Consider the following 21,854-nt stretch of genomic DNA (forward strand, 5'->3'; position numbering starts at 1 on the left):
TTTATATCCTTGTGGGTAGGGATGTCAATGTAGCCCGCAACCCATGGGCTGACCCGAATAGCCCGCCAAATTTATAGGGTTTTAAGGCTGAAAATTTCTAGCCCGATAAAATTAAAACCCGATTAGCCCGCGCCCGATTAACCCGTGACCCGTTAGGGCCAGACCCAAAAACCCGATGGGCTGGCCCGAAAACCCGATAAATTTTTTATTATTTTATTTTTTACTCCTAATTCGATACTTCATTGATTAATTTTATAATATAGATAACTAAAATAATAATTTTCAATTTTATATTAAATGTACAAATTATATATTAATTTTTATTAATATAATAATTGATAAATAAATTAAAAACTTCAAATTCACTTAAAACAATATTTAAATTTCTAAAACATGCATTAAAATTTCACGAAATATCTCAAATATTAGTATTTGATCATGTTTATGATTGAGTTTAAGCATATATCTCAAATTTATCATAATTAAATATTTTACATTTTATGTATATAACTAATCTTCATAATTATTTATTGGATTGATAGCATGTTAATCTTATCGATAGCAACCCGATTAACACGATGAGCTAGTCAGAAACTCGAGCCTTTAGGGTTAGGGTTAAACTTTTGTAACCCGGAAAGAATTCACAACCCGACTAGCCCACACCCGATTGACCCGCAACCCGAGTAGGGCCAGCCCGAAATCCGATGGACCGGCCCTATTGACATCCCTACTTGTGGGTAAGAGCATCCACTATAGTTAAGCTCGTGGCCCTGGACCAAGCCACAAAACTTGGCCTAGGCCACAAAACTTGGCCGGACCACCAAAAAACTTGTTTACACTATAGTGGACAAGTCCAACAATGCATAATTTAATAAAAAAAATTTTAAAATTTTTAAATAATTTTTGAAAATATAAAAAATGTGTGAGGTGAAAATGTGTGGAATGAGGTATTTATAAATAATTTTTGAAATTATTAAAAAACTAAAAATAAAAAAAATTCAAAATTGGGCTGAGCCGCGGCTCTCGGCCGCCACAATAGGGAGCCACGGCTCTCACCCAAGAGCCGCAGCCTAGCTGCCGTCGTGGCTCTCCCGCCGCGGCCTTCCGTGGCTCTCACTATAGGGAGCAGCGGCCGAGCCACGACCGTGCCACGAGCCGCGACTCCCCTATATTGGATGCTCTAAGTTTTATGTAGCTAGGAAATACATTATAATAGTACAAGTTTTTAAAATTACAACTTACAAACACTTAGGTAATTAGAACCACTGACTTATTGATTTGATTTTATTTTTGATAGAGAAGAACCATCTTACTATTAATACGATGAACACCTAACTATTTTCAGGTAAAAATCTATATCTCAGTCCTAGCCAGGCTAGTTCAATTCGTTTTGGTCTTTGCCCAAACTAATCGATGCAAATAAATAGTAGTAATACAAATCCTTTGTACTATAGTAATGAGACCATATCAATGATATTAAAACGGAATAATTTTTAGTCGTACGTTTTAAATTGTTAATTAATTAATTAAAGTGAGAAAACAATATAACTATATAAAATTTTAAAAATGAAAAATATTACTATAATAACAATTCAATAAATATATACTACTCAATTCATTTTACACCTAAAGACATAATATTAAACATATTTAAAATGGAATCAAGACAAACACAATTATTTGGACAACAATGAAGAGAGTATATCAAGTGTTGACACTTCTGAAAAATATGTTTAAAACAATCCCGATATATCTCTACTAAAAAAAAAATTAAATCACACTTTTAACAAAATAATGAATCTATAACTCATAATATTCAAAATGTCAAAATTATGACCATAAAAAAATTCAAATGATAAACTACCAAAATAACATTACATTAATTGGTTGAATTAACATTATTACATTAATGAATAATGAAAGCCCTTTTGAATGCATGTTGGAGTGTTTAACTTTATTTATTGCTCTTTAAACATGGCTTGTTCAAACATGAAATAACTATATTATTTTTTATATTACTTTACAATTCTCAATACGGCTAATTTTCTTTTTATAAAAACATACCTAATATAATACTATATATTTTACTCAGTATGATCACCTATAGATAAGATAATTAGATTCTCCATATATAATCAGTTGTATCCCAGAACAATTAAGTGCTAAATCCTAATTTCAACAATAGCATTTAGTAAACCAAAATTTGGTAGCAGACTATTTTATTTTATTTGAAAACTAATTGTTTGATCAACTCAATTTTGTTAGGTTTAATTATCTCAGTGCAAATATACATATATACTGGGTAGTGATAAAATGCAATATCTATATATTGTACAAACTCCAAACTATGATTTGGACCTTTAGAAAATATCAATAGATGGCAAAATAATAGCAACAAAAAAAAATGCCAAAATAGTGTCAATACATCGTCAGCACACATCAACCGTTGACACTGTGTTGACATTTTTTGTTGCTATTATTTTATCATTTGTTGACATTTTCTAACTGTCCAGATCATAATTTGTTTAAAATAATCCTTCATATATCTCTACTATAAAAAAATGTAAATCACACTTTTAACAAAATAATGAATCGATGACTCATAATATTCAAAACATCAAAACTATGACCATAGAAAAATTCAAATGATAAACTACACAAAAATAACATTACATTAATTGGTTGAATTAACATTATTACATTAATGAATAATGAAAGCCCTTTTAAATGCACATTGGAGCGTTTATATTTATTTATTGTTCTTTAAATATAGCTTGTTCGAACATGAAACATCTATACTATTTTTGTTTTGTAAAATTAATACATTTATATAATTAGTTTCTAAAGGCGAATTTTTGCTTTATTTTGAATATATATGAGTTTTGAGAATAAACTTAAAGTATTAATAAGTTTTAAGGCATGAATTTGAATATTTATAAGTAACTCTAATGAATATTTATTAAAGATTTGTAACTTTCGTTTGGTTCCTCATTGTAGTGCTCTTAAGAACTAGTCAGAGTGCTCATTAAAATATCTAAATAATTATTCATGAGAGTTATTTATAAATATTCAAATTCATGCATAAAACTTATAAACCATTTAAATTTATTCCTTAAATTCATAAATATCCAAAATAAGGCCAATTTTTTATTTTTTTATATTTTTTATTTTTATATATTGATAGATAGGAGAATATTATACCATTGATGTATTTGCTCAATTCTACACGTCGAATAGTAAAGCTTTCCTCGTATAATAGTAGTACTACTTAACTCTCACTATAAATATATGCCAACTCTATTCCAAATTTCACAATATATATCATCAATTGATTAGTTGGTGGATCGATTTGATCGTGATCTTATCCTACAACATGGGAAAGGATTCTTCTAACTTGAATCTTGAAATGATTCTGAGCATGAAAGGTGGAAAAGGAGAAGATAGTTATCATAACAACTCTCAAGCCCAGGTACATTTCTTATTAATCATAACTTGCACTCAAAATAAATACCCTCACTATTTATAAGCGTATAGAAAATCCTAGATTGACTCAAAAGGAAATAAAAAAAAAACTGAAAAATTACGTTTTTCGCCCCTAAATGATGTCGGATGGCCGAACTTTGATTCCTCGGCTCGATTTGCAAGTACTGTGCGAATTTTAAGTCATACAAGCACGCAGGGGCAACACGCTAGATTGATGCTCCATCTTTTGAGCGAAGCTCTCGACAGCACGCAGCTGAGATCCGCGGAGGCTGGTTTTGCGGTGGCGGACCTCGGGTGCTCGAGCGGCAGCAACACCATAGATATGGTGGAGTTCATAATCAAGCGCATGGCTGATCGTTACAAGGCGTTGGGTAGCGAGCCGCCGGAGTTTTCGGCCTTCTTCTGCGACCTCCCCTCCAACGACTTCAACACTCTCTTCCAGCTCCTTCCACCGCACGGCCACACGTCTTACTTCGCCACTGCCGTGGCCGGTTCGTTCCACCGGAGGCTTTTCCCGGCGAAGCATATTGACTTTTTCTACTCCGCCTTTGCTTTGCATTGGCTATCTCAGGTTGGTTTGTTTTTTTTTCTTAATCTGCATCTATATTTATGATTACAAAATAATGTGAAATTCAAGATGAAATTAAAATTTAATAGTCCTCAAATATTGTTACGTGGTGTGTCCAACCAATATTTATAATTGCAGAAATCATTATAATTGGTTTGACACATTCCGTGACAAATGTTCGGATCACTAAATTATGTTTACTCTAAAAACAGATGATGCGAGTTAGTATTCCATGATTTTGCTGTTAATTTAGGGAAAATAATTAGACGTGCGGGCAACAAGTAGTTCACCATCAAACATGATTGGTTACGTATAATTAGGGTTTTGACGTGGGAAATTAATTTGATATTGAGAAATATGCTTAATGCTTATTATTAGTGCGAAACTGGTTACTTTTAAAGAATATACTGTACTTAAATATTGGTCAAGTTCTGAATGATTAAAAGTTAAAACCTAACCCTATTGCATTCCGAACAACTTTTTGGATTTTGTTTACATTCAAATATATATACGCTATATTGCTACTTTTAATAGTAATATTTTGACCGGGTTTGGTAAACTCTTTTACTTAAGCTTAATTTTATTAAACTACTTGTGGGTCCATTTTAAATATTTAGAGAAGAAATTATAGGCTAACTATGTAATTATTATATGCACAAATGCTAATTCGTGTTATTATTATGAACACGACCAACACATTAAACCAAAAGGAATGGCGTAAAACAATAAGCCAAATAGGCAAATATAAAATGTTATGTGTCGTGTAGAATTGACCAAAAGAAAAAGGAAAGAGCAGTTTGGTTTGGATTTATAAGAAAGTAATAGTAAATAAATCTATCAGATGAGCATAATGCTAAAGATAAATAAGATAAAACTGTGCGGACGGCCATATATATACATTTTCAATCGATCACGAAATATTGATGAATTCGAATAACTATAATTTGAATTTGTCCTCAAAAAATAAGTCTCTATTTTAGTAGGTCTAGCAAAATTAGTTTAATTTTCTATTTTTAGAAACCTTTAGCACTAATTCAATTCATGTTTCTTTCACTTTCATACTTTATCAATTTTGTATTAAAATAAGTATCATCTCCAAAATCCATATTTTTAGAAGATTGAAACATAGTTTTTGTTACAATTGCAATGTAATGTTATGCAGATACCTGAGGAGGTGGTGGACAAGAAATCAATGGCATACAACGAAGGAAGAGTATTCATCAACGGTGCAAAAGAGAGCACCGTAAATGCCTTCAAAAAACAGTTTGAACGTGATTTAAGTGCCTTCTTGCATTCCAGATCCAAAGAATTGAAGTCTGGAGGATCAATGTTCCTCGTTTTCCTGGGTCGGACTAGCTCAGACCCGACCGATCAGGGTGGGGCGGGTATTCTCTTTGGCACGCATTTCCAAGATGCTTGGGATGATCTTGTCCGCCAGGTAATTTAAGAAGGGCAAATTGTCAATAAATCAGGACAGATGGTTAAATTCTTGTCTGTCCCACACTTCATTATTTAAAAATTTAACCACGACAGATGAAAATTTTGCAATTATCCCATTTGCCTCATTTCCGAAAAAATATGCAATAAAATATCAACCGATTCTAAACACGTGGAAGTGCTATGACTATGTTAAATCATAGCTTTAGGGATACACATTTATGTGGAAAGTGACGTGTTTAAAATGTGCTAACACATCATCGCACATTTGGTCAGAAATGAGGCAGATAAATAATTGCAAAATTTTATCTTTTGTGATTTAAAAAGAAGATTTTATTGACATTTTTACCCCGAATGATCTCACCATGTGGTACCACAAATATAATTGCTTTATCTTGATCATGACTTCATGGTCAATCTTTGTACTTTTCATTTGTTTGACGAAATGGGGATGAATTTAGCTGTGTGTTATTTATTGGAGACGTGACGTATATTAGGGACTAATTGCAAGTGAAAAACGTGATGATTTCAACATCCCAATCTACGCGGCGAGCCAAGAGGAGTTCAAGGAGATTGTGGAAGCCGACGGCTCCTTCGTTATCAACAAGCTGCAGGTTTTCAAAGGCGGGAGCCCTCTCGTCGTCAACCGCCGCGACGACGCTGCTGAGATCGGCCGCGCCTTAGCCACCTCGTGCAGGAGCGTCAGCGGCGTCCTTGTTGATGCGCACATTGGCAACAAGCTCAGCGATCAGCTCTTCTCGCGCGTGGCCAGCCGAGCCATGACTCAGGCCGATGAGCTGCTTCACCAGCTTCAGTTCTTTCATATAGTTGCTTCCCTTTCCTTGGCTTCAAGTTGAATATGTTTAAAGCAAATTGCATGTAAAGTCATGAACTTTCAAAATAATTTGGTTTTTTCTGTGTGCTTTAATTCTTGCATAAAAAGTCGTTAACTTTACCGGACTGTGTAAATTTCCCATCCGACCCAACCCGATAAATTTAAGACACAATTACTTATCCTACGTGGCGCGCTGGAGGCGTGAATTGGCAAAACTCCACTAGATTGTTTCTCTTCCATTCTTGCAATCTCTGACCCTGGACTTATCATAAACATACAAGTAGCACAAATGAAAACATACAAATCGACGTAAACATAAAATTGAATTCCACAAATCGAATTCAGCATAAAAGTAGCATTAATTCCACAATTCGAATTGAACCATAAATTTGTCATTTGCCAATTAGTCATGCCTCTGGCACGCCATGTAAGATAAGTTTGTGTCAAAAATCTATCGGATCGGGTCAGATGAGAAATTTAAATAGTCCAATAAAATGCAAATTCACATAAAAAATCAAACTATTCTGAAAAGCAATTTGCCCAATTTATCTATGAGAGAGTAGTTACAAAGAATCTGTAAAATTATATGCCAACACATTGGCTTAAAAATATATGGATATATGATTTATCTAGTTTGGCCTAAACTTGCATCATTTATGGATTTTCTTGGATATACTGAGGCTAATATTGATTTTAAAACTTTATTTGATAGAGTAGTAATAAAATGCAAATTGCTTCTTTTTTTACAAATTTCAAAATATGATTTGAACCATTAGATTTTAAGATGAGTAAAGTATTATTTTCAATCTTTTTTTTACGTTTCTGTAAAAAACTAACAGTAAACGGATAGTTAGTGAAATTTTGACTAAATTATAATATTAATCCATGATTAATTAAATAAAATAAAAGAGAATTAAAAAATAGAAGTAAATTTTTATTTATTTTTTTAATTTCTTGTTTTATTTTATTTTATTTTAATTAATCATGAATTAATATTATAATTTAGTCAAATTTTCACTAATCATCCGTTTATCGTTAGTTTTTGGCAGAACCGTAAAAAAGGACCAATCTGGCAACGATTTCATTTGTTTAGGACTCGATTTTCAAAAAGTGAATGTTCAAGATCAACTTCGTATTTCACTCATATGTTTAGCACCAAAATAGTACTTAACTCTTTCAAAATTTGATGTCAACAGATACAAAAATGTCTCAATTGGTTGACAATGTTGACATCAAATCTTAAAATCTAACGGTTCTGATCATAGTTTGTAGGTAGTTTGTAGTTTGTAGTACAATATATAGTGTTTATAGCACGAAACACACTTGAGAAAACCAAACTCTTGAGATAGTGAGATTGAAACTCAAAAATACAAGAGGGAAAGGCAACACACACTCAAAACATATGCATGCAAGTATAAAGAAAGAGATATTAGTCATGCATATATAAGGGGTGAGAGAACTAGTATGTCAGCCTCTTGGGGTGATCTAAAGCTCACTTTCTTCTTCAGCTTCCCATTCCCCGGCTCCACACTCTCGCCCCTCATCGACACTCTATAACGTATCTCTTTCCCGTTGCAGTCTCCGTCAGCCATGTTCAAAGCCGGAGATGCAGCTATCAACTCCTTCAAACTCATCCGGTACGTGCCTCCATGCAATTTTCTTATTCTCACTGGGGCCGATAAGCTCCTCGGTTTCACGGATTTCCTCACTGCATCATTACTACGGCGGCAGCACATATTTGCGCCCATTTAATTTCTAACACAAGTGTGTACATGTTGAAGCATTTAATTATAAAGGGTTCCAGACTTTGAGTTTACTGAATAAAACAATACTTAACATAGAAAGCACCGCTGTGTTTGGATTTGCTAGTAAAGAAATGGATGCTTCCATAAAGCATGTATGTGTTGATTAGGAGAGGTGATTTGTTTGCAGAGGACCACTCCGACTTGTTTTGGCCTAATCTTTGTCCGAGACACAGCTTAAAATCGAATTGATGAAATGGATTAAGACATACTATTTTGGCTTTAGTTTTACATAGTTTATAGTGATAGTTTAGGAGATTTGGTTTTAGTTTTTTCCAATCACAAATTAGAATATTCTTATTGTAGGTAGAATACAAGGATAAAAGGCAAATATAAACAGCCAATTAACGTTGTTAGCAATAAAAGCATCAGCAATTAAAACATATATCCCACTCTTCACTTCACGAGTTGAAACTAGTAATAACTAATTATTACCTCATTTAATCCCGGTTCTGCACTGGATAGTGGCTACATGTGGAGAGGTGGCCTAGAAATTATTTTCCTTGATATAACATGTTGGATTAATTGTATCCTTTTTTGGAGTCAAAAATCGCAAGTAAATACACATAGGATTATCGTTTCAAATTTCGGCTACTAATAAACGAGTTCATGACATTCAAAAGTTCAACAGATTGCGCATAAGTTTTCCTATAAACAGGAACTCTTGCCTTGTGAAGAAACATCTTACATCCACAACAAAGCATTGATATCCACGTATATTTCCTCTCTCTAATCTCTACTTCTTACTTTGAGTATTTTATCCTTGTAGAGAATTTTGTAATAGAGCTACATGTCTTGTTATTCCAAAGAAAATATTTAGTACTCCGATTAACATTACAGTGCAATTTTTGGCTCTCTCTCCATCTATTTAGATTTGGAATTGATCTTTCAATAAAAATCCACTTTTTGATAAAATAAATATTACTAGGATTTAAAACTGAACCTTCAGTTCCGAATTCTCTTAATTCTAAAATTTGAATTTTACAACCACGTTAAATATTTAAAATTCAAAATATTTGCAAAATTAAATACTTCTACGGCATGCACCCATACACAACATTGCACACACTATACACCTACAACACACAAACAGCACACAATATTACACAACCCAGAATGGAGTATATAAAATTACATAATACATATGAAAATTACCTTTAAGAAATGCAAAATAGGGATCCCCAGCAATGCGATTTATAACATCTAATGCGGTCTCTACTGTAAGAACAATATGCATATGAAACAAGAATCTTCCTACAACTGGTCCACTACATAAACAGCGACCTTACCACCACCAACACTGTCGAACCACATGTGACTATGGCGTAATTGGAAGAGGTTCGACCCCAGAAACATGCGATGCTGCATCCTCTTTTGACACCGCTACATAGTTGACCGGTGCAGTTGGTCTGGCTTCCCTCTTCCCATCTCTGTTCACAGATCTCGAACCGTTTTGGTGAGCATTTAGCGAGAGGCGCCTATTGGTGCTCCCGTTGGTACCTCCATTGGCACGTGGTGGGCCAACCACTTTCTTGGCACTAGCCTGTCTGGCCGGGCTTGGTGTTGGACCAGCGTCCTGCTCTTTAATCGAGAGTTCACTTAACTTCTTCTGCTCCTGCAAACATAACAATTCCTTTGAGATAGGAACTTGGGAATCTAAAAGAAGATATCATAACACAAATGGATTCGACTTACCCTCAGCCTCTTCTTCTCCTCTTCTCTGTCGTGCCTCAGCATCGCATACTCATCCAGCATCGCGAGTAGAGGAACACCATCATAAGTGAATGTTATTCCATGATCTTCCTCCCATGTCCGGGTTTTAGCAACCAAGCTATCAACAAGAGCTGCATGACCAATATAAATTTAATATATAGATGATCAAAGTATAACTAATTTTAAATGCATAACTAGAGATCACGAATTTAGCTTACTGTAAGAGTGATTTTAGTTCACTATAAGAGCAATTTGGTTCACTATAATTTACAGTGAAGGATTTACTCCGTGAAGGATAGTTCACTATAATGGCGTTTTGGTTCACTCTGTGTTTTCAAATTCATGTTGTGTACTAAAACGCCTTTACAATGAACTAAATTGCTCTTGTAGACTATAAGTGAACTAAATTCGTGTTCTCTAGTTATGCATTTAAGTAGTGCTTGCCCATGTATAGCATGAGATACGGCATAGTTTAATAAGTACCTGGAATTTTATTCACCAATACTCTTGCCTTTTCTGCTCTCTTGAGATTCAAATGTGCACCTCTGCTAACATTATACCTATTTTCATCCTGTTGTCCAATGCAACACATCTTATGATTAAAAACCATGACATGTCAAAATATATTTTGAGATCGGATAGAAGAAATTTATGATTTTGTCAAGCTTTAAGCAGTAAATAAATACTAACAGGCAACACAATCTACGTGGACAGGAGAAGCAAAGAGACAAATACATTACCCTGTTGTAATCTTCGAGCCAGCTTTCTTCTTCACAAGCAGACATCCATTTCTCAACCTTATCCAATATCTCCTTTCTGCTTGTCGCCTCCTCTTTTGCTTTTTCTATCTGATTATCCATGTCAGCTAATAAGTCTGTAGGTTCAACACTCCCGGAATCAATAAGAGACAAAATTCTTTCTCGGGCAGCCTCAGTATCAATCTCTATGTGAGCACGAGCAAATATATGCTCGAGCTCAGTCTGCCTCTTAAAAGCAATTTCCTTCATTCTGCTAGCTTTAAGGTGATCAAGCCTCTCAGCTTCCACTTCAGCCTTTAAGAGTTGCAGGATTCATTAAGTTTAAAGAATAATTTGCAATCTTTCTGCAATTATAAAGTTTCACGCGATAAAGAACTCCCACCTGTTCAATAAGGTCCAAAGCAAGAGCCCCGGGGGAAGTAACCTCATCTACTAATGCAGAAATATTGCACGTTACGTGATCAAACAGAGCACGCTCTTCTGGTGGTGTATCCATCAAGTTCCAGAGGTCAATTAGCTGAGATGCCAATTCTTGAAGCTGTAGAGAAAGATATGAATCAACATACAAGAACCCGTCAAATGGTACGTTGGTCTAAAATTGTAAATTCAAATTCTTCAACAAAAACAAGACAAGATTATGTTTCTTAAATAGTGACCACACGAAATTAACTGAACACATAATTACCTTATCCAATCTCGTTCTCTTGTCTTCCTTTAGTGTTAATACAGTGTCAGCCAACCTTGTTAGGGTATCGTTGCTGATGCTTTTCAACTGTGTACTACGCGAGTCGTTTAGGCTAGGATGCACTTCCGTGACAGTAGTAAGGAAGTCCATGCCAAGAACTGCACAAAGATCGTGTACAGTGCTCACGAATCCAAGAACCTTGTGCAACCTCTCACTCTGCAGGATCAAGAAAAAAAACAACCATGAAGATATTACTACCAAAGACTGCACGAGTAACAAAAATCGCTGATTTATGGCAAGTTATAGACCTCACCTTTTCTTTTTGAAGGTCTTGAAGCTGAGCACGATATCCATCTAACTTCTTAGTGGATAGATCTGATTCATCAACTAAAGGACTCTCAACCTGCTCGCTGGTACCAGAAATTTCAGCGCATATCTTAGTGATCTGAGACTGAACGTCGTAGAATTCCTTTATCCTATCATCCTTTTGCTTCCAAAGTTTTTCCAAAGCTGGAGCTATAGCTTCAAGCTGTTCTTTGATCGTTCCAGACGTCTTCTCAGGCTGCGAAAGAACAAATCAGCACAAGCTACAATTTACTAACATATACTTAAACCACATGATCATCGGTTTTCATATACTTACAATCCCGACATAGGTCTTCTCTCCGAGGGCGGATAGGAGATTGGTGAGCACAACCCGAGCATCTGCCAAAGTCTGAAGAAGGTGTGCCCGAGATTTCACAGCCTGGTCAACTTTTCTCTTGTACACATCCAAGCAGTCTTGCTCCAACTGAAGGAGCATTCTGTCGCGTTCCTCTTCGGTCTCGCCTACTTCATCCCAGATTTGCTGCATTAAGGCAAGGATTAGTTTCGTTGCGCAAATGAAAACAAGATAACAGGGAGTGTAGAAGGGGAAACCTGCAAACGCTCCAGTAAGGATCCACATGTAACTTGGCCATGAAGAGGATTCTCAGCTTCCACAGCTGCCATTCTACTAAAGATTCTTCACACTAACCTGAGAAATTATCAAACAGGGTAAGTAGCATTAACAAGAGAAATTGTTCAACTCAAGAATTCCATATGAGCTAAGAACCTCTTCCAATTAGTGTTTCCTTCAAATTAAAGCAAGGCTATGAAAGGGAATGTTCCAATAACTCAATCCAATTATAGAAATGGGGGAAACACACTAAAACCCTACCTCAATTAGCAAGTAAAACACACACAAAAATGCAAAAGTAGACGACATGAATGAATGGACATCCGAAGGCAGCAACAGCAAAAAAACGAAAACGTCATTTCACTTAGCTTCAACAAAAAATTGGAAAAGGAAGTTGCAGAGCAAGACTCGAAGCAGATACATTGTGATTTTTAGCGGAAAAGAGAGAGAGAGAGAGAGAGAGGGAGAAAAAAAAAGGGTGACCTGATGGCGGTGACGGAGAGTATTCGTATGCAGATCTAGACAAGGAGTATGTGAGCTGAGTTGAGTTGAGTGTGGAGAGAGTGTGCAGAGGAAAAAGGATTCAGTATTTCAGAGTCCAGAGGCAATAAAATGTTGAAAAATGGTCGTGCCGGGGGTGGGCCCCAGCCTACATACGTCGTCGTCTTGTCTCCTTTATTACAACTATCCTATTTTGTTCTGGAATTTTAACCTCTCTATTCCCAATTATTTACTGGACTTGACACTGCACACTTCACATTGTAGAGTCACATGCACAAAGTCTATTTTACCCCTATTTTTAAAATTGAAAAAATTTACTACTCCCATTCCAACATGGTTTCATAGTTCTGTTTTCTCTTTATAACAACCAATCAAGGAACAACCAATTAAGAAATCGTTGAAGTCCATAACAAAAATCCAGTAAGAATAAAATTGTTTGATTCAAATCTTACATATCACTCAACTTGCAACCATTTTGGTTGAGTAAGAATGAAATTATTTTATCTTTATAATCTACTAGTTGTTGGTACTCCCTAATTTTCATTTACTCTTTAAACTGTTTATTTGGTATAGTACTTGGTAGTATATGTCATTTTCATTTTTACTTTTTAGATTTAACGATGTTTGAATTTGTATTTGTGTCTCATGCATACCACTATACTATGGTTCCCTTTTTTCTTTTCTCTAAACCTTATTTCCCCTTCTGAGTGAGCAAATATAACAACACATTTATTTGCTAATTAAAATCTTCATTAACTATAGTTAATACACAATTACTGATTGTGAATGTTTCAACAACTTTGGCTTAGGGAGTTAGGGTGGATATGCATCTCTTTCCAATTTCTCGAATATCATCTCAGACTCAGTAATTAATTTTCTTTCTAACCTTTATTAAGTTCTAGAATGTTTTATCGTGATTAATTGATATTCGTAAGTAATTAAGAAACATAATGAAGTGTATGATTAAATAGATTTTGAAATCATGTATACTTGGAAAAAAATATGCATAAAATATCAATATAATAGAGTCAAATGACTATGGAAAGGAGCTCTAGGAATACAATAGGTTCGAGATGGATTCCACCACAATAGTATAATATATTTTGCTTGTAAAAATTTTTCTTGTATCATAACCACATATAAAGGTTGGATAATGAAAAGGTATATATAGGTATTTAGAAAAATATGAATAATTGTTTTCAACTATTAATCCGACCGAGGAAAATTATTCAACACTAAAAGGTCTTTTCAACTCCTAAAAAGCGAATACTTTGTCCCGTCCCTCGGCATGAGACATGTTGCGACTTGCGGGCACCTCGAGGGACGGACACGCGAATAAGTGAAGGAGCGGGGGTGAACCAATGAGCTCATTCACTCGGCGTGGGAGCGGACATCACAAAATTGTTAATTTTTTTAAATAAAAAAACTGTTATTTTATTTCTGAACTATATTTTCCTCAAATTTCAATTGTTCCGTGAGCCAACGGCCAATTTTTGAATTTCTTAAAAAGGTTTATTCCTACCCTTCTATATATATTCGTTCGATTTAACTCACTTTCTTCGTATTTTCATCTGTTTATTCAATAATGTTTAAGCATTTTTGACAATTCTGCATTGTCTATGCTGTACTTATATGTGTTGTTTTTATTATTCAAGGGGATCATCATTAATTTTCAAACCATCCCAATACAGCGGTCATACATTTCTACATATATCTAACATAAATTACATACTAAAATTGTGGATTAATAATTCAAATGTAGGATTAATTTGAAAAAATAGTTACATTTTTTTTAATCAGTAAATTGCGAAAATGGTAATAACATTGGTGTATTTAAAAACAACAATTAAGTTGGTGTGTTTAAACACACCAATATCATTGACGTCCTATGTGTAATGCACCGTGAATGATCAAGCTTTCTAGCTCAGTGGTATTTAATGTTTTGGGCGAAGGAGAGATCCAGATTCAAATCCTAATAATTCCAACATTTTTTGTTAGGTTGTGCTATCTTTATCTATTAACTTTTTAAAATAATGGAATATAACATTTTTAAATTCAAAAATAAAAAATTTATAAAAGAATGCAAATAAAAAAAATTATAAATTAAAAAATGCGAAAACCCCTCCAAACAAATTTGGCTAGGGATGCCAATTTGTAATAAGACCTACACAATAATATATATAGAAACTCTAAAAAATGGAAAAAGACAAAAAAAAATCGCGAGCCATCATGTTGGCCTTCGCGTGCAAGTGTGTGGCTCGTCCCGTCCTCTCTCTCCTCCAACGGGTGTCGCCGTTGTTCCCTCGCCCTTGTCCAACACAGTTTTTTAACATCTCATAAATCAACACTCATACAAGACTATGTGCCCTAGATAGTAATGTTGTTCACTATACCACACCACGTACACTACATATATGTGCTTCGTCACTCTCATGCTTTATTTATTGATGAGCACTTTAATTCTTAAATTATTACAATTATGTCTCAATAATTACCACAACAACATATTAATATCTAGTAGTGATGGTGAAGTTTGATTGTTTACATGTTTATGCTTTAATTAATGTTTATTTATTTCAGGATATATTTAACTATATCGGATGTAAAGCACTTATTCGAAATGGGCGGAAGGATCGGGCTTCTTCAAATGGCGCTCATCGTTCCAAGTACAATTTACGAGCAATTGCTGCAAAAGTCGTTGAGTGTTTATTTAATTGAGCTATTTTCTTTTGCTATTTGAGTCTTTATATGATTTAATTGGGATATTCTTAAGTCAAAATAACATATTTATCAATGTTCTAGGTAGTCATGGCATTGTACTAAACACATGAATGCTTATCTTATCTAAGTATATGTAGGTAACGGGAAGAAAATCAGAGCTTGCAAAACTTAATCACTTCATATATAGTTCATAGCAAATGTTATACCTCCCATTGTGTTAGCCAATAGAACTTGCGACACTTCCTTGATCTCAATAAGTGTTTAAGTACACTTTCTTGACTCAATAATGCAAAAAACTTAGATTTGTTTGCTTATTTGTATTCATAAAATATACTTATTTCAATAAGTCAAATACTATATGAGAATGAGGATCCTATGTTGTGCAAGTTTGCACAGCAGGATGCTGGCACTCACATAACAATAAAATAATATAGATTTATTTAATTTATTTGATTTGATTATTTTATTCATATGGATGTAACAGCAGGGCTGCTGTGTAAACGTGCACAGCCGAAGATCTCTATCCCACTATATATGATGAATTACTGAGTGAAAAGTGAATATAGAGTTTATTGTTTACAAATAACTCAAATCTTTGCAAGCTCTCAAATCATGTTTTTCAACATACTAACCCTAACTTATAATACAACTAAATTTCGTAGCTGAAAATAAATCCCAAGACGTTCTATTGAAATTGATGGTTAGACTATTTTAGTAACAATTTCGGTTAAATAAGGAAAACTAACCATGCGTGATTGCGGTTAGTCCAATGCCCATAAGGGGTGTTCAGTTTATCCTTCTTGCAACTTTGTCCCTCTAACACTAACTGTGCTGCCCATGCAGATAGGAAGTTCGGTTTAATATATATATATATATATAGATTGTCTTTGATTAATTTAATTGATTATTTGGTTTGATTAGACTTGAGATTTGGGGTGGCAAAACGGGTTACCCACGGGTACCCGCACCCGACAAGTCGGGTACCCGTACCCGATTTTAGCTAAATTGATTGTCCCAATACCCGCCCCGTGATATACCGGGATTACCCGATACCCGTGTCGGGTATCCCGTACCCGGCATTGCGGGTACCCGTACCCGACCTGAAATTCGAATAAAAAATTTGAAAACCATAATAATCGTCAATGTTCCCTAATTTACTTAATTAATATTGATGGTAAACTTTGAATAGATTAAGAATAAAAGTGAGGGGACTCTATAACTAGTTCCGATGATGAGTTTTCAATTGTATGTTCGTCGGGATATAAAAATGTTTCAAAAGAATTCTTAGAAACATTTCATTTTCTTCACTCATTTTGGGAAAAAAACAATATAAATACTCTTCTCTACATTATTATCTCTCTTACTTTATTTTTTCTCCATTCTAACTATTTATTTTTAATTTTTCAAAATGAATGTGTATATGGCTATTATTATTTAACTATTTATTTTGTTCTCTAATTTAACTATTTGAAACGCCTCTACTAATATGGAATGAAGGGAGTATTAAAAATGATATATGGCTCTAATACTAATAATAACGGGTATTAACGGGACTAACGGCTATACCCGTACGGGTAGTGGGTATACTCGCTACCCGCAAAACTCTAAAACACACTACCCGATCCCGCCCCATTTCCCGTTATCGTCGAGTATCGGGTACCCGATACCCGGCGGGTAGCGGGTCGAAATGGGAATTACCCATTACCCGCTACCCATTTTGCCACCCCTACTTGAGATTGATAATTTATTTTATACTCAATCATTTAGTCGGATGATTATTTTAACACCTTAAATATGATTTGATTATTTAACATTTTCTCATCTACATTACAAAATTCTCAAATCACGACCCACATAATTATTGAATTTGTTTGTCCTCAACTGATATAATACTGTTTTATATGGGATTATAATTAATTTTTTTTAATTTTAATTTTAGTCATAAATCTTTAATTTATCGCACAACAAATAATTAATCCACACACAATAGTTAATGCAAATCATCCAGTCTCAATCTATATATGCTATTGATCTTATCTATCTATCACAATTCTCAAATTAGGCATTCCAGTATATGACCAGATTTTTTGTTGAGCAAATCTCAAAGTTCATGGACCATTTACTCTTATTTATATATGTATTTATTAATTGAAGAATAGTCGACAAAATTAATCGATGAAGATTATGTGTGGAGCCGTGGAGGTGTTAAATTGCAAAAACGTAGCCATCAATCACCAGATAGAAAGAGGGGAAAGAAAGATTTCGGGGTAAACGTCGCAGTTGTGCTAGTTGTAATCAACATTCAACAACTATCTACGCATAAATGGACGGATCTATATGCTCTCAACAAGGGAAAAATGCCCCACCTTAAAAAAATTTATTTGTGCTATTTTGATCACTATTTTTAATTTTTTTTGAAATACCTTTATAAATGCCCCCTTCTCAAAACCTTAAAATCTTTTGCCCCACCTATAGAGAATTTCTGGATCCGTCCATGACATAATTGTATTACCATTCCTGCATGCATAAAGACTACACTTAATTAAAATTTATTAACTCTTTCAATCTTATTGGATGTAGCCCCTGTCCCATGTGAAAACATACTCACATCTCTAACAAATTTAGCTGCCGATTGCACTATATATAAATGCTACAACTGAAATGCATCAGTGCTCCATAAATGCTCCCCTCTAAAATAAATTCTGATTTTACCTATCATTGACATTAAATATTCTTCTGTTACATGATCAACATGCCCAAATTCCTAACGGGGAACATCAAACTCCAATCGAAATTAACATTCATCACAAAGTATAAGCTATTCGTGTTGTTAATACAACCCAAAGGAAAACAATCGTACTACCATAATTTAGTTGAGCCGGTCAGTCAGGGAAGGTCTATGCAAGACGAGAAGCGCACCGGTACTGCTCTTGGATCAGGCATGTCTATCAGCTTCGTTTTGTTCGTTGTAGCACCCGCGCACAGAACAAGTTCTTGCGAACTGGAGGAAGCCAAGGCCGAGAGGAGAGCTTCAAAAGAAGAATGATGTGTGTGTATGTGCGCGCGCGCGCTATGCATGCAGAGAATTGGTGCATTTAAATGCATGGAGTGCCTACATTTTATATGGGTAGTCTACTATATTGAGGTCCTGCTGACATGGGCGGACCCACATAGAGAAAAGGGTGGGGCTTTAGCCCTGAATTAATTTTTTAACATTTTTCTCTTATAAATTTTTATTATTTATTCCTATTTTTATACCTATATTTATATTATAGCCCTTATTAATCATATAAATTACCTAAAAAAAATATTTTTAAACTATATTTTGAAAATATAGCCCTTATTCCCCTACTTGCTGGCATCAATGCATAGTTAAGGTCCACCTCCACGATTGGTGAGAAATAGTGGACATTAATATTATTACGAGCATATATCCTCAAAATTATGTTGTGTAGTTTACTAAACTCGATGGCTAGAGTACTTAGTATTTGATGATTTCAAATAAAATTAGACTTGTCTAAATTGCAACATCTCCCATGACAAAATTAACATAAAATAAACTTTTACCAATTTATATCAATCTTAAACGAAATTTAATTGCGACTAACTAAGTATTAATAACTTTGAAGCATATAACCGGAGCAAGCAAGTGAAGTACAATTTTATTTCTTTTGCTTTGTCATTTTGTAGAGAGTGACTATGTTTGAATCCTGATTAATATAAATCAAATAATTTTTAAGAAATACAATAAGTCATTTATCACACCCTGAAAAAGTATATTCATTTTTCATATCATTTTAATAATTTAAAAATTGGTCTGAAGTTAGGAACTCGATCAAAGTTCATTATAATATTTTTCAATTTCAAATTTTATAGAATAAAGTTAATATTTTAAAAAGTTACCTGAGATACACCGTAATTAGTTTTAGTTATTCAAAAAATGATTTCTAATTTTTATTTTATAAGAATTTTTCCAGTACTCCCAAATTGTATACCTTTCATATAATGAAAAACTTTCCCTATCCCATTATATAAAGTCCAAATTTTAGTTTCATATCACTAAATTCATTTCTTTCCGCGAGCTCTTTTCTCCACCATCACCTTACAAGCACAGTACTCTCTAATAGTGAATGAAAAATGCTGAATTTTGTGTATACTTGAATCTTGTAATCAAGATTTTATTACTAAAATTAAGAATTTTGAAATCAGACAACATTATTAGTTTATTACTTTTTACTTATAACTTATAAGAATCATTACTCTGTTTACTATTGCTTATTGTAGCTGCAAAAAAAAAAAAAAAAAAATATCAGACTAAATCATTAATCTTGAAAATATTAAAAAAAAAATCCCCAAGTTATATACTTAGCTTCATTCACATACAAGGATTTTGACCTTGATTGCCAGTCCACTACACAAAATGACGATTTTGCCCATGTAATATATACGCACACAACTGTATAATCAAGTCAGTCGAATGAAATTATAAACTCCTTCATAGATTTTCATTGTCCATCTTTCTGAAGTATTCTCTATCAATTATGCTCTTTTAAGAAACATAACACTATTTATTTCCCTCATCTTTTTTTCTATAGAAATTGTTCATTTCGTTATTTTACATGACTCGGCGTGTCACTTCCTCATTAATACGTCTAACCATTGAGATGGATGAGGGGGGAGAGCCTGGCGGCGTAGTTTTGCAAGGTGGTGAAGGCGACAAGGCTTTCGATTGCTGCTAGATGAAAATTGTAAGGATTACTCCCTTCGTCTCCTATGTGTCCCACATTTTCATTTTGGTATGTTCCTTACTAATTATCTCATTTCAATTTTGTACTTTTAGTAGCAGATCTCACGTTCTAATAAGTAACTCATTTTACTCACATTTTATTATAATATCATTAACTTTTTCAATTAAGTTTTTTCACATTTCTTAAAACTCAAATCTGGTGTCACGTTAAAATGGGACACATAGTGAAAGACAGATGGAGTACTATTTTAGAGGCATCATTTTCCAATTTTTCTCTGCCTATGGTAGAAGAGTTGTGTTACAAGTGCCATATCACTATTTTTTTCAAAAAAATATCATAAAACATTTATAACATCATAAAAAACATTTTCTAGCCCATCTTCCACATCCTTTCATTAAATTGGAAATTGGATCAAAATTTGTCATAATATTTGTCAATTTCAGAATTCATGAAAAAATTATTTTTAAAAACTATATCTACACTTTTATAATTTTTTTTGGTTGGACTTTAGGTGTACCGAATTCGCCGTTGGCGGAATCAAACTAAACCTGCTCGATCGGACTTGCGGGTTAAGGCCGAAAGTTTTCCAGCGGGTGGCAGGGTTTGAACCCGGTCACGATAGCTTCGTGCTGTCCGTTGGTACTCTTATAATTCTTTCATAAACGATTTGTGTATAAAATATATACTCAGAACGACTCATCAATATATTTCGGCCCAAAGCTTATTTACATCTTCAACAAGCCGTTTTCCGAAATCAAAATTTAGGAGTCCAAAATTCATTTTATATTATATGGAAATCTTCCTTGGTATATGGAAATCTCTCTTGTCCAATTATGCTTTATAGTATATGGAAATCTTTCTTGTCCAATCACACAAAAATTCTATTAGTAATTATTTTACATATATGTAAATCTTCCATTTCCAATTACACAAACATTCTATTAGTACTACTTTTACACTCCCATTATAAAAAAGGGCACCATTCCTTCTTCTGACATAAACCCTAGTATTGGCAATTTTAATGGAGAGAAATCAGAGAATACTAGGACAGCCAGACATTGATGAAGATAATGGAGAAGAGAGCAACGTTGTTGATGAACTGGATATGATAATGAACGTAATCAACCGAAAGCTCGTCCCTGAACTTGGGAGGATATTAGGGCGTCAATGGACCAAAAATGATCACTTAAGGACGATGAAAAGAGGGACTCGAGTAGCAGATGCGGTTAATCTCGAGATCGCTCATCTTGGAGCCACCGGGGCCGTGGCTGAAGAACTCGCCCAAGTTCTTCCCGACTACATCCGGATGTTGAGGCACGCATGGCGGGTTTTCAACGAACGCCACTCAGAACCACTCAATGATTACGTTCTCTCTCTATTTGAGAAGCGTCGTTACACGGATGATAAAGATGATGGAGAAGAAGAATGCTGCATATGTCTGGAGCATCTACGCAGAGGACTCGTTGCGACTCTGAGCTGCGGCCATGAGTTCCACGGGTTCTGTGTAGGGAGGTGGCTCTGCTGTGGCAAGAATTTCTGCCCCCTCTGCAAAGCTAGGGCTATTGTGTATTGAGTTTAGGATTCATGCCTTTTTCGTTCTAATTATAAATATGACTTCTAGGGCTTATTTGTATAGGTTTTGAATTTATATATTTAAAGACCTCTT

The 21,854-nt window shown here is 34.4% G+C and overlaps 2 protein-coding genes across 2 annotated transcripts; one reads left to right on the top strand and one right to left on the bottom strand.

Moving 5' to 3' along the window:
* Positions 1 to 3,331: 3,331 nt before the first annotated feature.
* Positions 3,332 to 6,416, top strand: LOC125216281 (indole-3-acetate O-methyltransferase 1-like). The gene is made up of 4 exons (XM_048117954.2): positions 3,332 to 3,469; positions 3,680 to 4,054; positions 5,214 to 5,489; positions 5,986 to 6,416. Exons 1-4 carry the CDS (start codon positions 3,374 to 3,376, stop codon positions 6,343 to 6,345), a joined length of 1,107 nt encoding a protein of 368 aa, XP_047973911.1. The 5' UTR covers positions 3,332 to 3,373; the 3' UTR covers positions 6,346 to 6,416.
* Positions 6,417 to 9,208: 2,792 nt separating this feature from the next.
* Positions 9,209 to 12,842, bottom strand: LOC125209061 (65-kDa microtubule-associated protein 1-like). The gene is made up of 10 exons (XM_048108651.2): positions 12,702 to 12,842; positions 12,200 to 12,296; positions 11,925 to 12,128; positions 11,595 to 11,843; positions 11,282 to 11,497; positions 10,979 to 11,134; positions 10,579 to 10,890; positions 10,322 to 10,409; positions 9,821 to 9,969; positions 9,209 to 9,740 (listed from the first exon to the last, which is right to left on the bottom strand). Exons 2-10 carry the CDS (start codon positions 12,269 to 12,271, stop codon positions 9,444 to 9,446), a joined length of 1,743 nt encoding a protein of 580 aa, XP_047964608.1. The 5' UTR covers positions 12,272 to 12,296; positions 12,702 to 12,842; the 3' UTR covers positions 9,209 to 9,443.
* Between the last annotated feature and the right edge of the window lie 9,012 nt (positions 12,843 to 21,854).

This window comes from Salvia hispanica, chromosome 3 (genome assembly GCF_029641045.1).
Source record: "Salvia hispanica isolate PSC_SH4W2 chromosome 3, Shi_PSC_v1, whole genome shotgun sequence".
Lineage (NCBI taxonomy): Eukaryota > Viridiplantae > Streptophyta > Magnoliopsida > Lamiales > Lamiaceae > Salvia > Salvia hispanica.

What these genes read in the sequence shown, in the direction of transcription:
- LOC125209061 (XM_048108651.2), bottom strand. Translation starts at nt 12,271, where the DNA reads ATGGCAGCTGTGGAAGCTGAGAATCCTCTTCATGGCCAAGTTACATGT. An exon ending in AGAGAACGAGATTGGATAAG is followed by an intron (nt 11,135 to 11,281) that starts GTAATTATGTGT and finishes CTTTCTCTACAG; the next exon opens with CTTCAAGAATTGGCATCTCA. An exon ending in CTTTGGACCTTATTGAACAG is followed by an intron (nt 10,891 to 10,978) that starts GTGGGAGTTCTT and finishes CAACTCTTAAAG; the next exon opens with GCTGAAGTGGAAGCTGAGAG.
- LOC125216281 (XM_048117954.2), top strand. Translation starts at nt 3,374, where the DNA reads ATGGGAAAGGATTCTTCTAACTTGAATCTTGAAATGATTCTGAGCATG. An exon ending in ATAACAACTCTCAAGCCCAG is followed by an intron (nt 3,470 to 3,679) that starts GTACATTTCTTA and finishes ACAAGCACGCAG; the next exon opens with GGGCAACACGCTAGATTGAT. An exon ending in CTTTGCATTGGCTATCTCAG is followed by an intron (nt 4,055 to 5,213) that starts GTTGGTTTGTTT and finishes AATGTTATGCAG; the next exon opens with ATACCTGAGGAGGTGGTGGA.